The sequence below is a fragment of the Pelodiscus sinensis genome, chromosome 2 (genome assembly GCF_049634645.1).
Source record: "Pelodiscus sinensis isolate JC-2024 chromosome 2, ASM4963464v1, whole genome shotgun sequence".
In the NCBI taxonomy this organism is placed as follows: Eukaryota; Metazoa; Chordata; order Testudines; family Trionychidae; genus Pelodiscus; species Pelodiscus sinensis.
In genome coordinates this window covers 78589500-78606083 of record NC_134712.1, presented here as the reverse complement: position 1 = coordinate 78606083, position 16584 = coordinate 78589500, and the positions used below count along the sequence as shown (strand labels likewise).

Here is a 16584-nt window from a genome sequence, read left to right as displayed (position 1 = left end):
ATAATGGAAGAAGGCGGGGGAGGAGAAAAGAAGGTATTTATAATCTAAAAGACAGTTAGTTACTCAATTTAGCAGCTTTGAAACTGTACATTTCATGCAGGGAATTTTACCCGATGTTAGCCTGAAGAAAAGATACTGGCTTAAATGTTGATTCTATGCCCTGCCTAGTTGAAGAAGTTTAAAAAAATTAAAATATAAGCTAGAGGAACAGAAATGGGCATGAATTATAATATTTGGATCCAGATCCAGACTTAGATCATCCCAATATTTGGAAGCATTTCCATCTGAGATTTTGGGATGCCCCATTATCCGTGCTTTTTTTTGTAAGAAAAAAGGTGCCAGTACTCTGGGCCAAACTTGTTGAGCAGGAAAAAAAAAAAAAAAAGGAAAACTTTTTTTGAGCAAAATTTGGTCACAGCTCCTTTAAGAACCACAGGGCAGCCGCATGTCCCGAGCATGCAAGTTTTTTCACTTGTTTCCAGGAGACACCATGCAGAGTAGCCTCTTCTGCCTAATTATGCTCCCTTGTGGAACAGACATTATCACCGTGCAACATGCCAGTACTTTGTGTGTCCGGTGTCCATGAGGAGCACCTGGGCTTACTTCTAGGGGAACCATCATGGTGCTCTACATTTTTGTAGCTTATGCTCCTGGACAGCACTTCCACTCTTTCAAATTTCACCCTGCATGATGGGACTGACCAGGCCTTTTGTCTATTGTTGTCCTAGTTATGATATATTTTAAGCATCACAGGCCAGTTACTGCCCTCACTTATCCCCATACATCCCAATCAATGTATTGGAACTGTTTCATTCCTGTTGATATGGTAACTGAATGAGTGTGTTTTATGAATGTGTATACAGATAAATGTGGCCATTAATGCATACCAATGCAATTTTATGAGTCTGTTCAGGGAAAAACTGGAGTCAGTGTGTTGTAATTTAGAATCTTAGTGACATTTTTGTTTTTTTGGTTGGTTTTGTTTTTTAATGAGTGGAAAAGAATACAAAGTTTTCTCAGAAGGGCCATAAAAATAAATATTGTGATATTCTAATGTAGGGCCTGATCCTGCAGTCCTCATGAAGGAAAAACTCCCATTGGTTTCACTTGGAATTTTGCTTTTAGAAGGACTTTAGGGTTGGGTCCTTAGAGAAGCAATAGCATGGACAGCAGTCTTACCATGCTGGAATGTTGTCTGTCTCTTGGAAATTAATGACATATTAGCCATTATGTTGGCATAATATGAAGGAGAGATCAAAGTAAATTTAAATTTATACATTTTTATTATAGGCAAATGGATTAATTACAACAGTACTAAAATATACTTTTACATAGTGTATGGTCACGGAATCAACAGAATTCTGTTTTTGCTATATTCATACTTACTTTAAAGTCAATCATTATTAAAAGCAGATTACAGCAGGAAAGAAAACAACAGTATTTAGAAGAATAATGTTCAGAGAAAGTGGTGTGGTTGGGAGTTGGGAAAATGGAGGCGGGGTCATAGGAGGGGTACGGACATTGGAAAATTAAGGGAACCCTCCCATCTTTACCAAAATAGGTTTTATGTAACAAAGAACATTTCTAAGTGTGCTTTGAATAAATAAAGATTATCCCGGCAGCTGAGCAAAGCCACGGTAACAAACAGGATAGCACTTTAGATCTTTAAAGCACTGTAAAATTAGTAACTCAGGGCAGCAGCTCATGACTCTTCATTAATCCCTACTTCCCTTCCCTAAATATCCTGCATAGCCTCTTTACATCTCCACTGCCATCATGGTGGGAGAGAATAGGCTCCATGTCTAATATTTCCTAGGCAAGGCTGACTCTCTGACTAGATAAAATTGGCAGCAGATCTTAGGCTTTTTTGTACAAAATGGCTACGTCTACACTGGCACGATTTTCCGGAAATGCTTTTAACGGAAAAGTTTTCTGTTAAAAGCATTTTCGGAAAAGCGCGTCTAGATTGGCAGGACGCTTTTCCGCTAAAGCACTTTTTGCGGAAAAGCGTCCGTGGCCAATCTAGATGCGCTTTTCCACAAAAAAGCCCCGATCGCCATTTTCGTGATCGGGGCTTTTTTGCGGAAAACACTGGCCCTTTTGCGCAAAAGTTTTTCGGAAAAAGACTTTTGCCCGAACGGGAGTAGCATAGTATTTCCGCAAAAGTACTAACAATCTTACATGAGATTGTCAGTGCTTTTGCGGAAATTCAAGCGGCCAGTGTAGACAGCTGGCAAGTTTTTCCGCAAAAGCAGATGATTTTGCGGAAAAACTTGCCAGTCTAGACACAGCCACCAAGTGTAGTTCTGTTTGTCTGCGTCTTATATCATAGGGGAGAACTATTAGCGCAATGCCAGTTAGGCAGAGTATCAGAGGGGTAGCCGTGTTAGTCTGAATCTGCAAAAGCACCTTATAGACTAACAGATTTAGTTAGTCTGAATCTCCTTTGGCACCTTATAGACTAACAGATTTATTGGAGCATAAACTTTCGTGGGCAAAGACCCACTTTGTCACGTGCATGTCACGAAGTGGGTCTTTGCCCACGAAAGCTTATGCTCCAATAAATCTGTTTGTTAGGCAGAGGGTTCACTACAACTTTGGGATCCCACTCTGCCACTTCAAATTCCTCTATCTTCCTCCTTCATCTCTTCCAGCCTGACTTCCTTCAGTTTCTGCCTCTTGAACTCTCACAGCACCATGACTGCCCTGGATTTGTCCTCAAAGACAGACACATGGGGAGGAATTCACATGAGTAATTTAGGCTGAGCATTGCAGTGCCCAACATTTAGATGCTCTGCTGCCTAGTGGAATTCTTCACCCTGAATTAGGTGACTGGGCTTCGTAAATGGGACATGGGGAGATTTAGGTGCCTAAAAGGATTACTAAAAGCCAGCTTTCTGGGCAGGGAGCTGTCAAAGCTAGCTAGTAGGATATGCCAAGGCAAGAGGTTTTCTTAGACACCACCCCTCCGAGCAAGTGAGGAGCCACTTAGGAGTCACACTGTGGATCCTTTCCTGGAGTCAAGCTAGGTCAGTCCTGTTTCCAATAGCCAGTGGTTAGAGCACAGTCAAGATGCAGAAGACCTGGTTTTCAGATCCCTTTCTGATGTGAAGCGAGGTTTTGACCCCTGGCCTCCCCCCTCCTTGGTCTATGGCAAAGGTTCCCAGACTTCCTTGCTGAACTGCCCTTTGGAGATTCATGCCCCATGAGCATCTGCCTCCGTACCAGGGAAAGGCCCAAAGGTGGGGCTGTGGATGGTGCTGAGACACCCCGATGGTGGGAGATAGGGGGAAATCTTTATATGACTAGTGAGCTTCGGGGCATCTCTTACAGAGGGGGATCAACTGCTAGGGCCAAGGGGAGGGTAGAGCCCAAGGAGTCAGTTCTGGGCAAGGGCTTCTTAGTCTATCTTTTCAGCCTCATAGGGTGTAGGTGACTTTATGTGGAGGGTCTAGTGCCTGGCCCTTCAATGGGCAGCAGATCCAACCCCCTGCCTAACCCACATCTTCCTGGCAGAGCGTGGGCCCCACTGCCAGCAGCAGGACTTCCCAGCTTCCCATCTCCACCTGGCAGTACTGCCACCTCCCTACCCCTAGAGCAGCTCCTCCTGGCTGGCCTGTTACCCCTCTGCAGAGACCCCATATCCATCAAGTCCTGACCCCTGCTTCCCCAGCAGAACTCTTGCCAGTCCCCCTCCCTCCACGCTCAGAGCTCGGCTGTGCACAGCGTCAGAACTGGGACTACTCAGGATGCCATGGGAGAGGGGGATGCTGCCTGCAGCCCAACCCACAGGAAGAGGCTACAATCCTGTGGACCTGCCTTTCTCCAGCCACCCACCCTAATGCACTCTTGTCCCGCAGATAAACTCAGTGCTTGACCTGGGCAATTTTTTGTAAGACCTGCGATTTATGGAGGCAATCTCTTTCATGCTGCCCCACAGAACATTTAGGCATTTTATACACAAGGGAACAGTTTCAATGGAGTAGCCCAGTGTTTACGGCATTCATCTAGGAAATGGGAGACATGGTTTCAAGTCTCTGGTCTACATCAGGCAGTGTGGGCATGTGAACCCAGGCCTCTCACATTGTGGATGAGGCCTCTGACACCGGACCCTCGGGCATAAGCCTGGTGGCACCTGCGGGGTTGTGGTGTGTGGGGCCCAATCTGAGAGAAGAGCTCTAAGATGGCCTCTGAGCATGTCGACCAAGCCCTGAAGTGAGATAATCAGACAGCTGCTGGAGCACAGGCGTGAGTTAGGCATGGAGCTACTTGGTGTGGCCAGGAATGAGGTGGCTGTGTGCATGCCCCTCTGCAGGAATGTAGGCCCTATGGCAGGCCCTGCCAATGGGAAGCAAAGGGGGCAGTTGTCCCAGGAGCCCAGCGATTAAAAGGGGCCTGAGGCTCCCGGACACCACTGCTGCTACTGCGGCATTGCCAGCGGCTGGAGCTCCGGGCCCTTCAAAACACCCAACACAGCGCGGTGCCACGTGCTCTGAGAGGTGGGGTGGGGGTGCTGAACTTCATGTGGCGTGGGGACTGGCTGCTATTGGTAGGGTTGCCAGATGGTTTCAATAAAAATACTGGACACACTTGACATTACATCTTATTTAGAAAATACCGGACATTTATATTTTCTCATTTATAATTTCTCAATTTGTTTCCCAAACAGGAAGCTCAAATACTGGACTGTCCGGTTCAAAACCAGACACCTGGCAACCCTAGCTACTGGCCACACCCCTTCTGCCTGAGGCCCTTACCCTTTTGGGAGCGTGAAGTTGCCACCTCCCCCACCTTGCCCAAGAGCTCACACAGGCTGTCAGCTCCCCCGCTCTAGGGAACTCTGCCAGAGGAAGTGTAGGCAGCTGGGAAATTTAGGCACCTATAGGGTTAGGTGGGAGCTGAGCACAGATTTTGAGAGTCTAAATCTTTGAATTTAGTTCGATGCCTAAGTCCCCCGATGAACTATACCTGTGGCTTCTCTCTGAAAATCAGGCCTGGGTCCAGAAAATCTGTTTTGTGGTTTGATCCTGATGCCCTGAATTCAGGGGCAAACTCTTGTCAATGTGAATGGAAATAGGATTAGGCCTTGGAGATGCCAATCTGGTTGTCATTTTCTATTTGCAAGAGAGGGAATCATGCTTTCAGAAGCTGCCCAGTTCTTCCTTACCAACCTCATCCAGTTTTCTTCCACAAGTTGCAGTTCAGCAGATTATCAATACTATCCTCAGATTTCTACAATACACATTCAAGCTGTTAACGTTTTATTAATAGGGGCCAGCTCCTTGGCTGGTGTGAATTGGAATAACCTGTCACTGATTTCAAATGCACTGCTATGCCCATTTATACCAGCAGAGAAATGAGTTCAGCTAATTCACAGTAATGAATTCCTTTGTCTGCAGAAGTTAGGGGACTAAGAGCAGAGATGTTTAATCTTGAACAGACCTGCGTAACCTAATGATTCAGCCATGTCCATTTCAAAGGTTAAAGATTATTTTCTATGTGACACTTTGGGAACTCCCCAAATTGAATGTGTCATTCTACTAACTCACAGTGGTTTCCCAACTGAGCTGCCCTGCCCACCCCTCCATCCCACTCCTTTTCTCCTCCCCCACTTCATATTGGCTTATTTTAGGAGAAGGACTGGCAGTCTGAGTCAGACAGCCTTCGAACCGGAAGTGCCTCCACATTCTCGGGTATCTGGGAGAGTTAGCAGATAAGCCACAAACGGGAACACAAAACAGATCCCTCTGCTCCACCCTTGTAGAGTTAAATCAAGGAAAGCGTGAATTACTCTTTCCAGACAAGAAAAAAGCAGGTACTGGAGAGCTCTGGCAAGAAAGTGGGTGAATGGGAACCTTTCACACTGATTTCTGCCGTACCATAGTATTTGTTGAAATTTGAAAATACTGTTTTCCTGTAGTTTAAACTGTTTGCTCCTAGGGAGATTCAATGTATTTTTTAAAATGTCTTTCTAGCTAAAGGGGGAACCTATGTTATTTATTGGAGATTTAAAAGCCTCTTCCCAAAATGGCTGCTCCAAGACAATTGAAGCAGGACAAATAAATGGAAAGTCTTAGGGAAGGAGAGGAGATGCCCGTGGATCTTACAGTGTACCAACAAAAGTAAAATACATTTTTTTTCCAATTTTATACATTGAATTTATTTTTCTTTTATTTATCAGGGCAGTGTCCATCCTGTGCTAACTACATTTCCATACCATTTAATATTCTGTTGAGATTATCAATAAAGCAAGTAGTTAGACTGATCACTTTTTGAGATGTGGATGCTTTTTCACTTCAAACTGGAATGCGAGCACAAAATTCTTTCCACATGGGCCACTGAACAGGCATCAGATAATAGACTTTGATCACTAATGAGAGCTGGATTTGAATCATCAACCTACAGATAAAAGGCTCTGTGATCCATGTATTGCCAGATATACCCAGTTTTTTACTTAAGCAAAACTCCCAAAGATTACAATGTTCAGCCATGTTAGTCTGTTTCTGTAAAAAATAACCCCAGGATTCTGGTGGCACTTTAAAGATTTAACACATTTATTAGGGCATAAGCTTTTGTGAGGTTCAACTCACTTCTTCAGATGCTTGAAGAGAAAGGAAAAGAAAAAAAGGAAGGAATACAGAGGTGGGAGTGTGACATCAGTGCTAATTAAATCAGAGTGGATGTGGCTCACCTCCAACAGCGATGAGAAGGTGTGAATACCTGAAGGGGAGATGACCTATTGTAATGTCAGTGCCATTCCATGTTTCATTTTGAGGGGGTGCAGTCAAATTAGTAATATTACCCATAACATAAGCTATCTGCTACCAGAAGAGATTGGAGTACCAATGATAAGTGAGTGAAGTAATATCTTTTATTAGAAGAACTTTTATTGGTGAGAGAGACAAGATTACATAGACCTCTTCTTCAGGTAAGTGGCTGTGTAAGCTCAAAAGCTTGTTTCTTTCACCAACAGAAATTGATCCAATCAAAGAGATTCCCTCAGCCACCTTGTCTCTCTCTATTTTGGGAGCAACATGGCTACCCCAACACTGCATAATAACTGAAGTAAGGATAGCAGCAATCATGGTTGCTGTCATTCATTCCTTGCATACCCAAAATGCCTGTTGAAATCAGTGCAATGTGTAATGCGGTGTAATTATTATTATGTGAAAAAGCTGTGCATTATTCAAACAAGTTATTAGAGCTGACAGAACATTTAATGACTGAACTTTTTTTTTTCATCTGGAAATGCTCTTTCTCTGAAGTTGAAACTTTTCCTGAGAATGTGTCAATTTTAGTGTCAGTCTAGTTAAAAAAAATTTGAAAGGAAGCATGTTGGAAATGACCAAACATTTTATTTTGACATCTGAACTGGAATGTTTGGCTTTATTGTTTTGAAATTATGTTTTGCTCCAAAAATTATCTTATTTGGTATTACATTTTTTAAAAAATGAAACATTTTGATTTAATCAAAATGAAATGCTTTGATTGGCTCGAAATAACTTTAAAAAAAACCCAGTTCACAAGAAAGTTCAAATTTGGGGCTTTTGGTTGTTGTGATTTTGAAATGTAAGAATTTTCATTGAACTGAATTTCTGGTTTCTGATCAGCTCTGCAAATTATCTGTAAAATATCATTTCAGAGGGGCATGGGATTCCAATGTAAATAAAATAGTGTGAAACATATGAATGATTCCAAGGTAAATGGACTTTTAAGACTGGAGTCAATTTCAGGAGCAGAAATAAATGTGTACCATAAAGTGCACAGTTTTTGATCAGATAACATTTATATTGCCCTATAAATATTTATAACAATATTACAATTTTGTTTTACTGAATAGCAATATAATATCTAATAAATAAAACAAAGATGGCAGGAGAAAAAAGTGTACTTTTTTGTGTTACCTATCCAGCTGTTTGGTGGCCAGAGTCACGTTTTCTGAATTACAGGTTGAACCTCTGTAGTCCAGCACCCTCGGGACCTGACTGGTGCCAAACCAGAGAATTTGCCAGATCACGGGAGGTCAATATTGTGTAGCAGCATTACCAGCACTTCCACTGCTACTGGTCTCTTTAGAAGACATTTAGGGGAAAATCAGAGCTAAATAACAGCACAGAACACAGTGCGCCAGGATTGGTGGCTGTAAACAAACTTTATGGGATGGCAGGAAACTTTGTCACATCCATAAGTGGACATCTGGCTAATTAAAATCATGTCAGAACATGGATGTTGCTAGACCAGAGAGTGCCGGACTAGAAAAGTTCAACCTGTATTTTTTATTAACATAACATAGATGGATACTTTCCGAAGTATTTTAAAAACATTTTCATTCATTTGTTAGCATATTATCAGAGACAATTCCTTCTCAAGTTACACTGATGGAACCTCACTAACTTTTTCAGGAGCTCAGCTGAGGGGAAACTGGACCTCACTTTACCACAGGCAGAAAATATCAGCTCACCACAAATACCTCTTTCAGTGGAAAAAGAAATTTAACATGGGACAAATTTGAGTCTAGTGGTGGATCTTGCCACCTTTCACTATGAAGACTCACAAAACGTTATGGCTGTCTCTACACTGCACCCCTTTTCCGGAAAAGGGATGCAGATGAGACGAGTCGGAATTGCAAATGAAGCGGGGGATTTAAATCTCCCCCGCTTCATTTGTATAAACATGGCTGCCGCTTTTTTCCGGCACGGGGCTTTGCCGGAGAAAAGCGCCAGTCTAGACGGGATCTTTTGGAAAATAAAGCCTTTTCCGAAAGGTCCCTTATTCCTGATTTTAAGAGGAATAAGGGACCTTTCGGAAAAGGCTTTATTTTCCAAAAGATCCCGTCTAGACTGGCGCTTTTCTCCGGCAAAGCCCCGAGCCGGAAAAAAGCGGCAGCCATGTTTATACAAATGAAGCGGGGGATATTTAAATCCCCCGCTTCATTTGCAATTCTGACTTGTCTCATCTGCATCCCTTTTCCAGAAAAGGGGTGTAGTGTAGACACAGCCGATGGGAAGTGGCCCTTGAACAAATGTGCAAATTCTCCTAAACATTTCTCTGCTTTTTTATATATGAGAAGGGTTAGTTTGGCACAGCTCCAGATGAAGAACTGAGAGATGGGCCCAAGGGAGGTTTTCCTTTTGTGTGAAATGATTGGATTAAATATGTGTACTTTCTATTTAAGTAACAGGCAAGCTGTTTCTGCAGTCACATTGTCAGATATTCCCTTTTATAGGAATTTAGTCTAAAGAATATCCATTTACAGTAAATTAAGATTTTAAAGTTACCCAAGAGTTAATTTCTCATGAAGTCAGATCTTAAATATTTTCTTTATTAGGTGAAATGTTGCCTCTTTCTCTGTCTGGCACTGAAGTTTTTCTTTTCAGCAGATCTCTTAGTCCGTATGGAAAAAGTGGATTGTTTTTATCTTTGCAACTCTATGGTTCTCTGTTAAATTAAATGGAGTGATTATTATTAGATAGCCATTATCAGAGCCATGTCTGCCAAACCTTCCCTGTGGCCTGTCTTTCTGATTTAGATCTTTGCAGGCTGCAGCAAATGGGAGGGTTGTAACAAATCCATAACCACTGAGGACTTCATGGTTCAGTCTCACCATAATCAATCCAAACTTTATAGTGACAACAGGGATGGAGCGCTAAATCCCTCTTGGTTTGAAAGCATAGGTCTCTTGCCACTTGAGATAAAAGTGAGTCTTTCTTAGTTGTCAGCAGAATGGAGATGATGTTACACATTTGAGTGGTTTAGACAAGACCTGAGAAGTGACTAATTATTTTGGATACTGCTATTTTGGGGTATTCACCTTTTGAGGCATTTAAAATGAGTCTGAGTTTCAGGAAGTTCTGAAAACTCACTTTGTGAAAGTCACACCACTTCAGTGGTCTCAAGTTGGGCACTCAAAAATGTAGGCACCCAAAATCATTAGCCAGCTTTGAAAATCTTGACCTCCGATGCCATCCAGTAGGGGGCACTGGTACACGCACACTCACACACAGGGGCGGATGAGAGTTTTGCGGGGCCCAGGGCAGCACAATTTTGCAGGGCTTCCCTTTGGAGAAAAAATAGAAAAGAAGGCATCAAATGCGCAAATTGAAGGCTGTTTTCATATTAAATGTGAAGTGGGTAAATTTGATAGAAACTTTATTTAGTTGGATAATTTTTATTTTAATTATATTGTAATTCATTCGTAAACAAAATTCTGCATTAATAATTACAACATTTCATTTTTATTTAAGTCTATTATAGCTGTCTTGCTCTTTTGGCAGCACATTCTTCAATTATGTCATTAAAGCCCATTTCTTTACACAGATCATTTTCAAAAAAGTTTAAAAATCCTTCTTCACAAACAAATGCAACAGCAACTACATGACAAATATGTGTGACTGAGGACTACACACATGAAGCAGTACATTCACCTGCCAACATGATTTTTAAACCCCTACAGCAGTGAAATCCTGCATGATTGTACTCGCAATACTCCTCTATTATTCTGCATCCTTTTAGACCGTTAGAGAAAGGTTTTCAAAATCACAAATAGCAATTAGGCCCAACTGAAATAGCAAAATTCTAATGAAAATTCAGAGCTGGAAGTCCAACTTTATCAGATACACTTTTGAGAAAAATCTCCCATCTATATCTATGTAACAATTTATCATTTAAGGAACACATTTTCAGAAACATGCAAATGAACATATCCCAGATTCAGCCCTGCTGGCTATCTACATATTATTTCTTAGCTGGCTACAAAGTGAGACAACATTTTAATGTGTTATATGCACACACAATATAATTATATGCAATGTAATATCCTGGAAAATCCTGGAGTGATTTCTGTCATGAAGACCTGTAGCTCAATGAAAGAGATAGTCTGTAAAACGTAAAGGGAACCCCTGCTCCCTAGCTATTAAGCTGGCTACAGTGAAGAGTGGGGATAATGTTTTATCTGAAGTTTCTTCCTATTTATGTTCGGGAGACTTTTCTTTAGCTGTTCCTTTAAAAGTGATGTAAAGGCAAAACCAGACACAACCTGAGTTCCTACTTCCTTCTACCAATAGTAGCCTCTGATATTATATATTTGGCATTAGTAATTACTGTTGCTAGGTGGTGCTTTCTCACATAAAACACTGCCTTAGTACTTAGTGCAAGACCTCATAAGAGGAAAACCTCTCAATAGCTTGCTCAGGTCTTCAGTCTTTCTAGAGCTATAGACGGCACAGCACAGTTTGGCTCTTCGTAGGCTTCCTAGGACTCCTCTCCCCATAAAACATTCTTAGTTTTCAGATATTACTACAAACCAAATTATCGACAGGCAAAGTTTCTGCAACCCCTCAGGGAGTAGCTTATACAGCCTAACCACAGAACACCTATAGCTCCACTCCACCCAAAATGAACAAGACTTTACCTATGCAATTTCCTTTCCTCCTCAGCACCCATAAACTACCTTCAATATCTCTTTTTTGTCTCAACAAAATAGAATATTTAAGCATTTTTACTATAACCCGAGAGCTGAGCAATTCCTCCATCCTGACTGGCTAATAGGAGTACAGCTCCGCTGACCCAATGAGAATGAGGATCCTAAATAAACCAATGAGAGAGCCTCTTTTCTTTCCTTTGCTCTGTGCACCTCAACTGTCAACACTAACAGCTGAAGTGGCCGGTGCCCGATCTTTCCGAAGGCATGAACAGAACAGGGCACTTGCTCGGTGATCTATCGCTTGTCCTCTAGTCCCAGCATCTGGCATTCAGAGTTTAGGGACCTCTAGAGCATGGGGTTGGATCCTTGATAATCTTGTCTGATAAATTCACCCGCTTCGTTTAAAAACCATTCCTCCCCACCTGCACCAAATCATACGTTAAATTCCTTCATAAGTCGATTCATTTGTTCATTCATTCTTGTTCCTCTTTCAGTTTAGAGACAAGGCGGGGAAATTTAACATTCGTCGAGAGAGAAAAAAATCAAATACTGGTCCGGTCTGAGTGCAGAACTGTGTGTGTGTGTGTGCAAAGCTTTGGTGTTGTTGCTCCCCCCCCTTCTTCCGCCTTCACCTTGCTACCAAGCAAGTGATGGGTCATTCCTTAGGAGCAAGGCTAGAGAAAGAAACACCCTCCGGCTCCGATCAAGATGCCTGGCTGGTGTGGAATAACGGGAAGCCTCGAGTGGCTCTTGGGATTTCGGGGTTTCAGATACACACTTTTCGAGAAGAGCCAGAGAGGCCGAGACATGAGGGCTGGGAAGTTGATTCATTTGCATCCGGGTCCAGGCTATATTAGCAGCCTGCAGCAGCTCTGGCTTCCAGTGGTGGCGTGAAGGGGCGAGAGCGGCTCCGATCAAAGCGCCTGGCAGTGGAGAGCCAACTGGCTTCTAAAGAAGGGCGGGGTGGTGCTGGCTGCCGGAGAAACTGCCCCCTCTGCGCTGCGATGAATGCAGCGCAACCGGGCGCTGCTGCTCCTGCAACTCCAGGCAGCCAAAAGAAAAAGAGAAAAAAGAAGCCGCCCAGAAGACAGTGGAGCGTGGACTTCTCCAAGAACTGCAAGGGCTTCTCCTTGGCGGTCATCAAGGAGGAGCAGGCCTCAACTGGGGTCCACGTCCAGAGGAACAAAAGCCGCATCAAAGCGCTCAAGGACATTCAAAGTGGGGCCTATTGAAGCGCGGGGCCCGGGGCAGCTGCCCCGCTCACCCTGCCCTATATCCGCCGCTGCTCACACACATTCACTAGCCCAGCGGTTCTCAACCACCAAACCGTGGACCAGTGGTGGGCTGGGAACCCCTGCCTGCTAGCCCACGGCACTTTGCCAGGCCACACCCCCAGCTGCGAATGAGCCCTGCTTGCTGGGGAGTTCCATTCACTATAAGGTGTGTGCCTGCGCGTGCACTAAAAATTCTTCCATGGTGAGTGATGCTGTGAGCTACCCATGTGCCATGGCTGGAGTCGGCCCACAGTGAGGCTGTCCCTACTGAGGCAGCCTCGCCACGGCCCCAGTTCCAGCTCTGGTAGCAGCCACGCAGCCTGGCTGATGGGACTGCGTGGTGGTTGGCTGCTCCATGTCTTTTCTGTTGTGGGCAGCGTGTTCAGGACCAGGAAATGGAGCCTTCATGGCCAGGAGCGTCCCAAGGAGGATCAGGGTAGAGGCCCGGGGAGCCGCGCTGGGTGTCCGTGATTTCCACCCAGCTTCCCCCCTGTGGCCTTCCCTGCCAAGTCCGGCTTGCACCACGTGTCTGTCAGAATTGTGCAGGGCGGAGGGGGAAAGAAGCCGGGCTCCTGGATTCAAACCAGCAGGTGTCAGGGGGGCTAATAATGCTCGGCTGTCAGGTGGGCACCAAAAGTCTGAGAAGTGCACGGGCTGAGTGACCCTGCGCCTCTATGCCCCAACTGTTAATGGTCTGGGGAGGAACTCTCAAACCACCAGAAGCATGTGCCCACCCCTGTCACCTGTGCTGCCGACACCGCCGATCCTGTGTGTGTGTTGGGGGGGCTTGACTGTTGCCAGGCCTGGCAGGCCAGGGGCGTGGTCTCTTCCTGGCCAGGGAAGAGCAGTTTGCTGTGTGGCAGCCTTAGAGCAGCCATGACCCGGGCAGAAGCGCTCAGCTGGTGGCTGGGAGGTAGCACAGGGCTAGGTGAGGGGGTGGGCCTAGTGCTGAGGGGCTCTGGTGGGGGTGGGGGGCTCTAAGTGGCAGGGGGAACCTGGGGGTGGGGCTAGTACTGGGGGGACTATGTGGGAAGGGTTGGCACTGGGGAGCTTTGTGGATGGGGCTAATATTGGGGACTGGGAGCTGGTACTGGAAGGGAGGCTCTGAGGGGGTTGGGTGCAGTGAGGCTCTGGAAACAGGAGGCTGGCACTAGGGGATCTGGTGGTAGGGGGCTCTTAAGGGCGGGGCACTGGCACTAGAGAGCTCTGAGGGTAGAATGCTGGTACTGGGGGGGGTTGGTGCAGAGAAATCTGCGATCAGTGGCTGGTGCTGGGGGGTACTGGAGGGTTGGGGGGGCTCTTGAGGTTAGGGTGGCACTGGGGGACTGGAGGGCCATGGCTTTTGGTGGACTGCTAACATTTTTATTTGAATTTGCATAGTCATTATTCAAATGATATACATGCAAATGCCACCAAAAGTTAGTGAATGGGTTTGCCGGGCTCTGGTATCAAAAAGGTTGGGAACCACTGCTCTAGCCCAATACAATTGAATCATACTAATTTCCATTTCTTTTGGCTTGTCCAGCTCTCCCTTTTTCTGGTAGATGATTTCCATCTTTTGAAAAGTAATCATGTAATATTTTCCAAATACTGATAGCTCTCAAGGTGGGATGATGCCAACAAAAGGGACCATTATATACAGGGGAAACTGGCTACTCTGATGGTTTTCTTTTTTCAGTCAGAGGTTCTGAGGTACAGTAGTGGTTGAACGGGATCTAATCCTGATCCTCCATACAAAATCCAGATGCTTGGAGTGTGATGCACCCAGTGGGCAATAATTTTTCTGTAGAACTTTTGGCTTTGTGAAGGCAGAGAGAAGCAGTGCTCCTAGAACACTTAACTGCTAGTTGATTTCATGGAACGCTGGCTCCATTTTTCACAAAGACAAATTCTTTTCAGATCTCCAGACTCCTGATTTGTTTAATTAATAGGATTGAGTAAAAGCACATTTATATTTTCCTTCCTGTTCTCTAGGCGGGTTCTTCAGTGATGTCTGGCCAAGGAGAGAGCACCAGCCCTCAAGGCAGCACACTCAAGTATTCAGGTCAAGAAGGGCTGTATACAGGAGTCAGCCTGACCTCCACGACTGAAGTTACAGCATCGGTGAGACAGGATTCCTGGTGTGCCCTAGCTTTAGCATGATCAGAGAAGATTAAGTTGGATACCTGCACTGGGCTGCAGCCTTTCGACATCCACACTTGTTTTTGTTTGTTTGTTTTGTTTTATCAGGCAGTCTGAGCAGCAGTGAGAGTGCTGGCTAGAACATTCCTCTGACGTTGTTTTTGTGCCTTAATGATAGAGGTGTTTTTTTCCAAAGAGGTTCTGCCATAGCATCCAGCTCCTCATCTATGCAAGAAAAACAAGGGAAAATGAATCTCTATCAGGGTAAAACTAATACAGCCAAAAAGAGCATCCTAGAGCTTTTGTTAGGTTCCAGAAATACATCTGCAAGAAATCCAGCAATGCTGCCTTTTTGATTGTATGTTTGTTTTTCACACCCTCACCTCTCCAAAGACTATGATTGCTCTCGTCATTTTTTGGGGAGGAGATAGGGAAAGCGTTTGATAAGGGATAGTGAGATATGTAAGGAAATGTTAATGTGCGTGTTGCTTGTGCCAATGCACACATCTTGAACTAAGCCTTTGATGCCCTCTCACAGGTCATTTCTCTTGTTAGCACTGTCTGTATCCAGTATGCCTGCATTGCTCTGTCATTTTCCTGCATCAGAGTTCAAGTACACCCCTGGAGGAAATCACAATGTTTGGTACAAGTCTCTCAAGGTTGAGTTAGTTAATGAGATCTTTTGTTTTAAAATATTTACTCACTTTGCAAGACTGCATTATAACTTTTAATGTACACTGTGACTGAGGTTTATGAAAGTTCATTTTTTGTGACTGGACTCTATATAGTCAGTCAGAATTTGTAAACAGGGTAGCAATCAGATATTTTTCTTCCATATATAAAATAATTTTTAAAAAAAAAAGAAGTGCAATTTGCGTTGCAGCAATCAGTGTTAAATCATTTGCATAAGATTTAACAACAGTTTTTATATGAATGAATGAATGTAAACATTTTAACTTAATGGTACGTAAATAATTTAAAAGAAAAAAGTTAACTAGGTATCCTTATGCTTTTTTTTAATTGCAGCAGAAACATCCCATTTTCTGTATTTCTGGTTGTTAAAACACAATTTTCAAGAACAAACCTTCTCTCAGGAAAAACACCCTATCCATTTGCTCAGAAGTTTTGTGCAGAAAAGCAAACGCATCTCCATTTTTGCCATTGAAGAAGTATGTGCTGGAAAGATACAAATTGCAATGAAACGTTACTACCTAACTGAAACATATGTAAATACTCCATAAGATATTGAGGCATCTTTAAGATTTAGGATGCAATCTGTATAGTATGACTGACCTATAGCTAGGTTGGTTTACATTGTTTTTTTTTAAAATGGGATGCCATTTGGAAAGTTGTTCTTTCATCAGAGCTTTACAAATAAAAGGGTATTGTTTTTTTCTGTACAATGAGACTTCTCCTTTTTTCACTCTGGTATATTATAGAATGTTTAGCTGTTTTAAAGCTATAGAAATATGTATGATGCAGCTTCAGTGTTTGAATAACACAAGGATGTCTTCATATTAGCTATCTAACCTATCTGTCTAATCATTCTATGTGTCTTTTGTAAATAATCAATAGAGTTTAGCTCCTATACCCATATTATCTACTGGCATATAAAATAGGGAGATATACCTGGTGAAAAATGTGTAAGATTGAACCCATGACTCCCCCCCCCCCCAATATTTTTAATATTGCCCGCCTGTTTACATTGAATCTCAGCCTAGCGATGACATTCTTTTTGTAAGTAATCTTGATTCTCCCTTCACCTGG

General features: G+C 43.6%; 1 protein-coding gene across 2 annotated transcripts in view; it reads left to right on the top strand.

Moving 5' to 3' along the window:
* GATA6 (GATA binding protein 6) overlaps positions 1–16220 on the top strand; it is a 31653-nt gene extending 15433 nt beyond the window's left edge. For both annotated transcript variants that reach the window (XM_006139059.4, XM_006139060.4), the window contains exon 7: positions 14671–16220. In XM_006139059.4, coding sequence (XP_006139121.1) covers positions 14671–14838 — 168 coding nt within the window. In that variant the 3' untranslated portion in view covers positions 14839–16220. The remainder of the gene's footprint in view (positions 1–14670) is intronic.
* Positions 16221–16584: the final 364 nt, after the last annotated feature.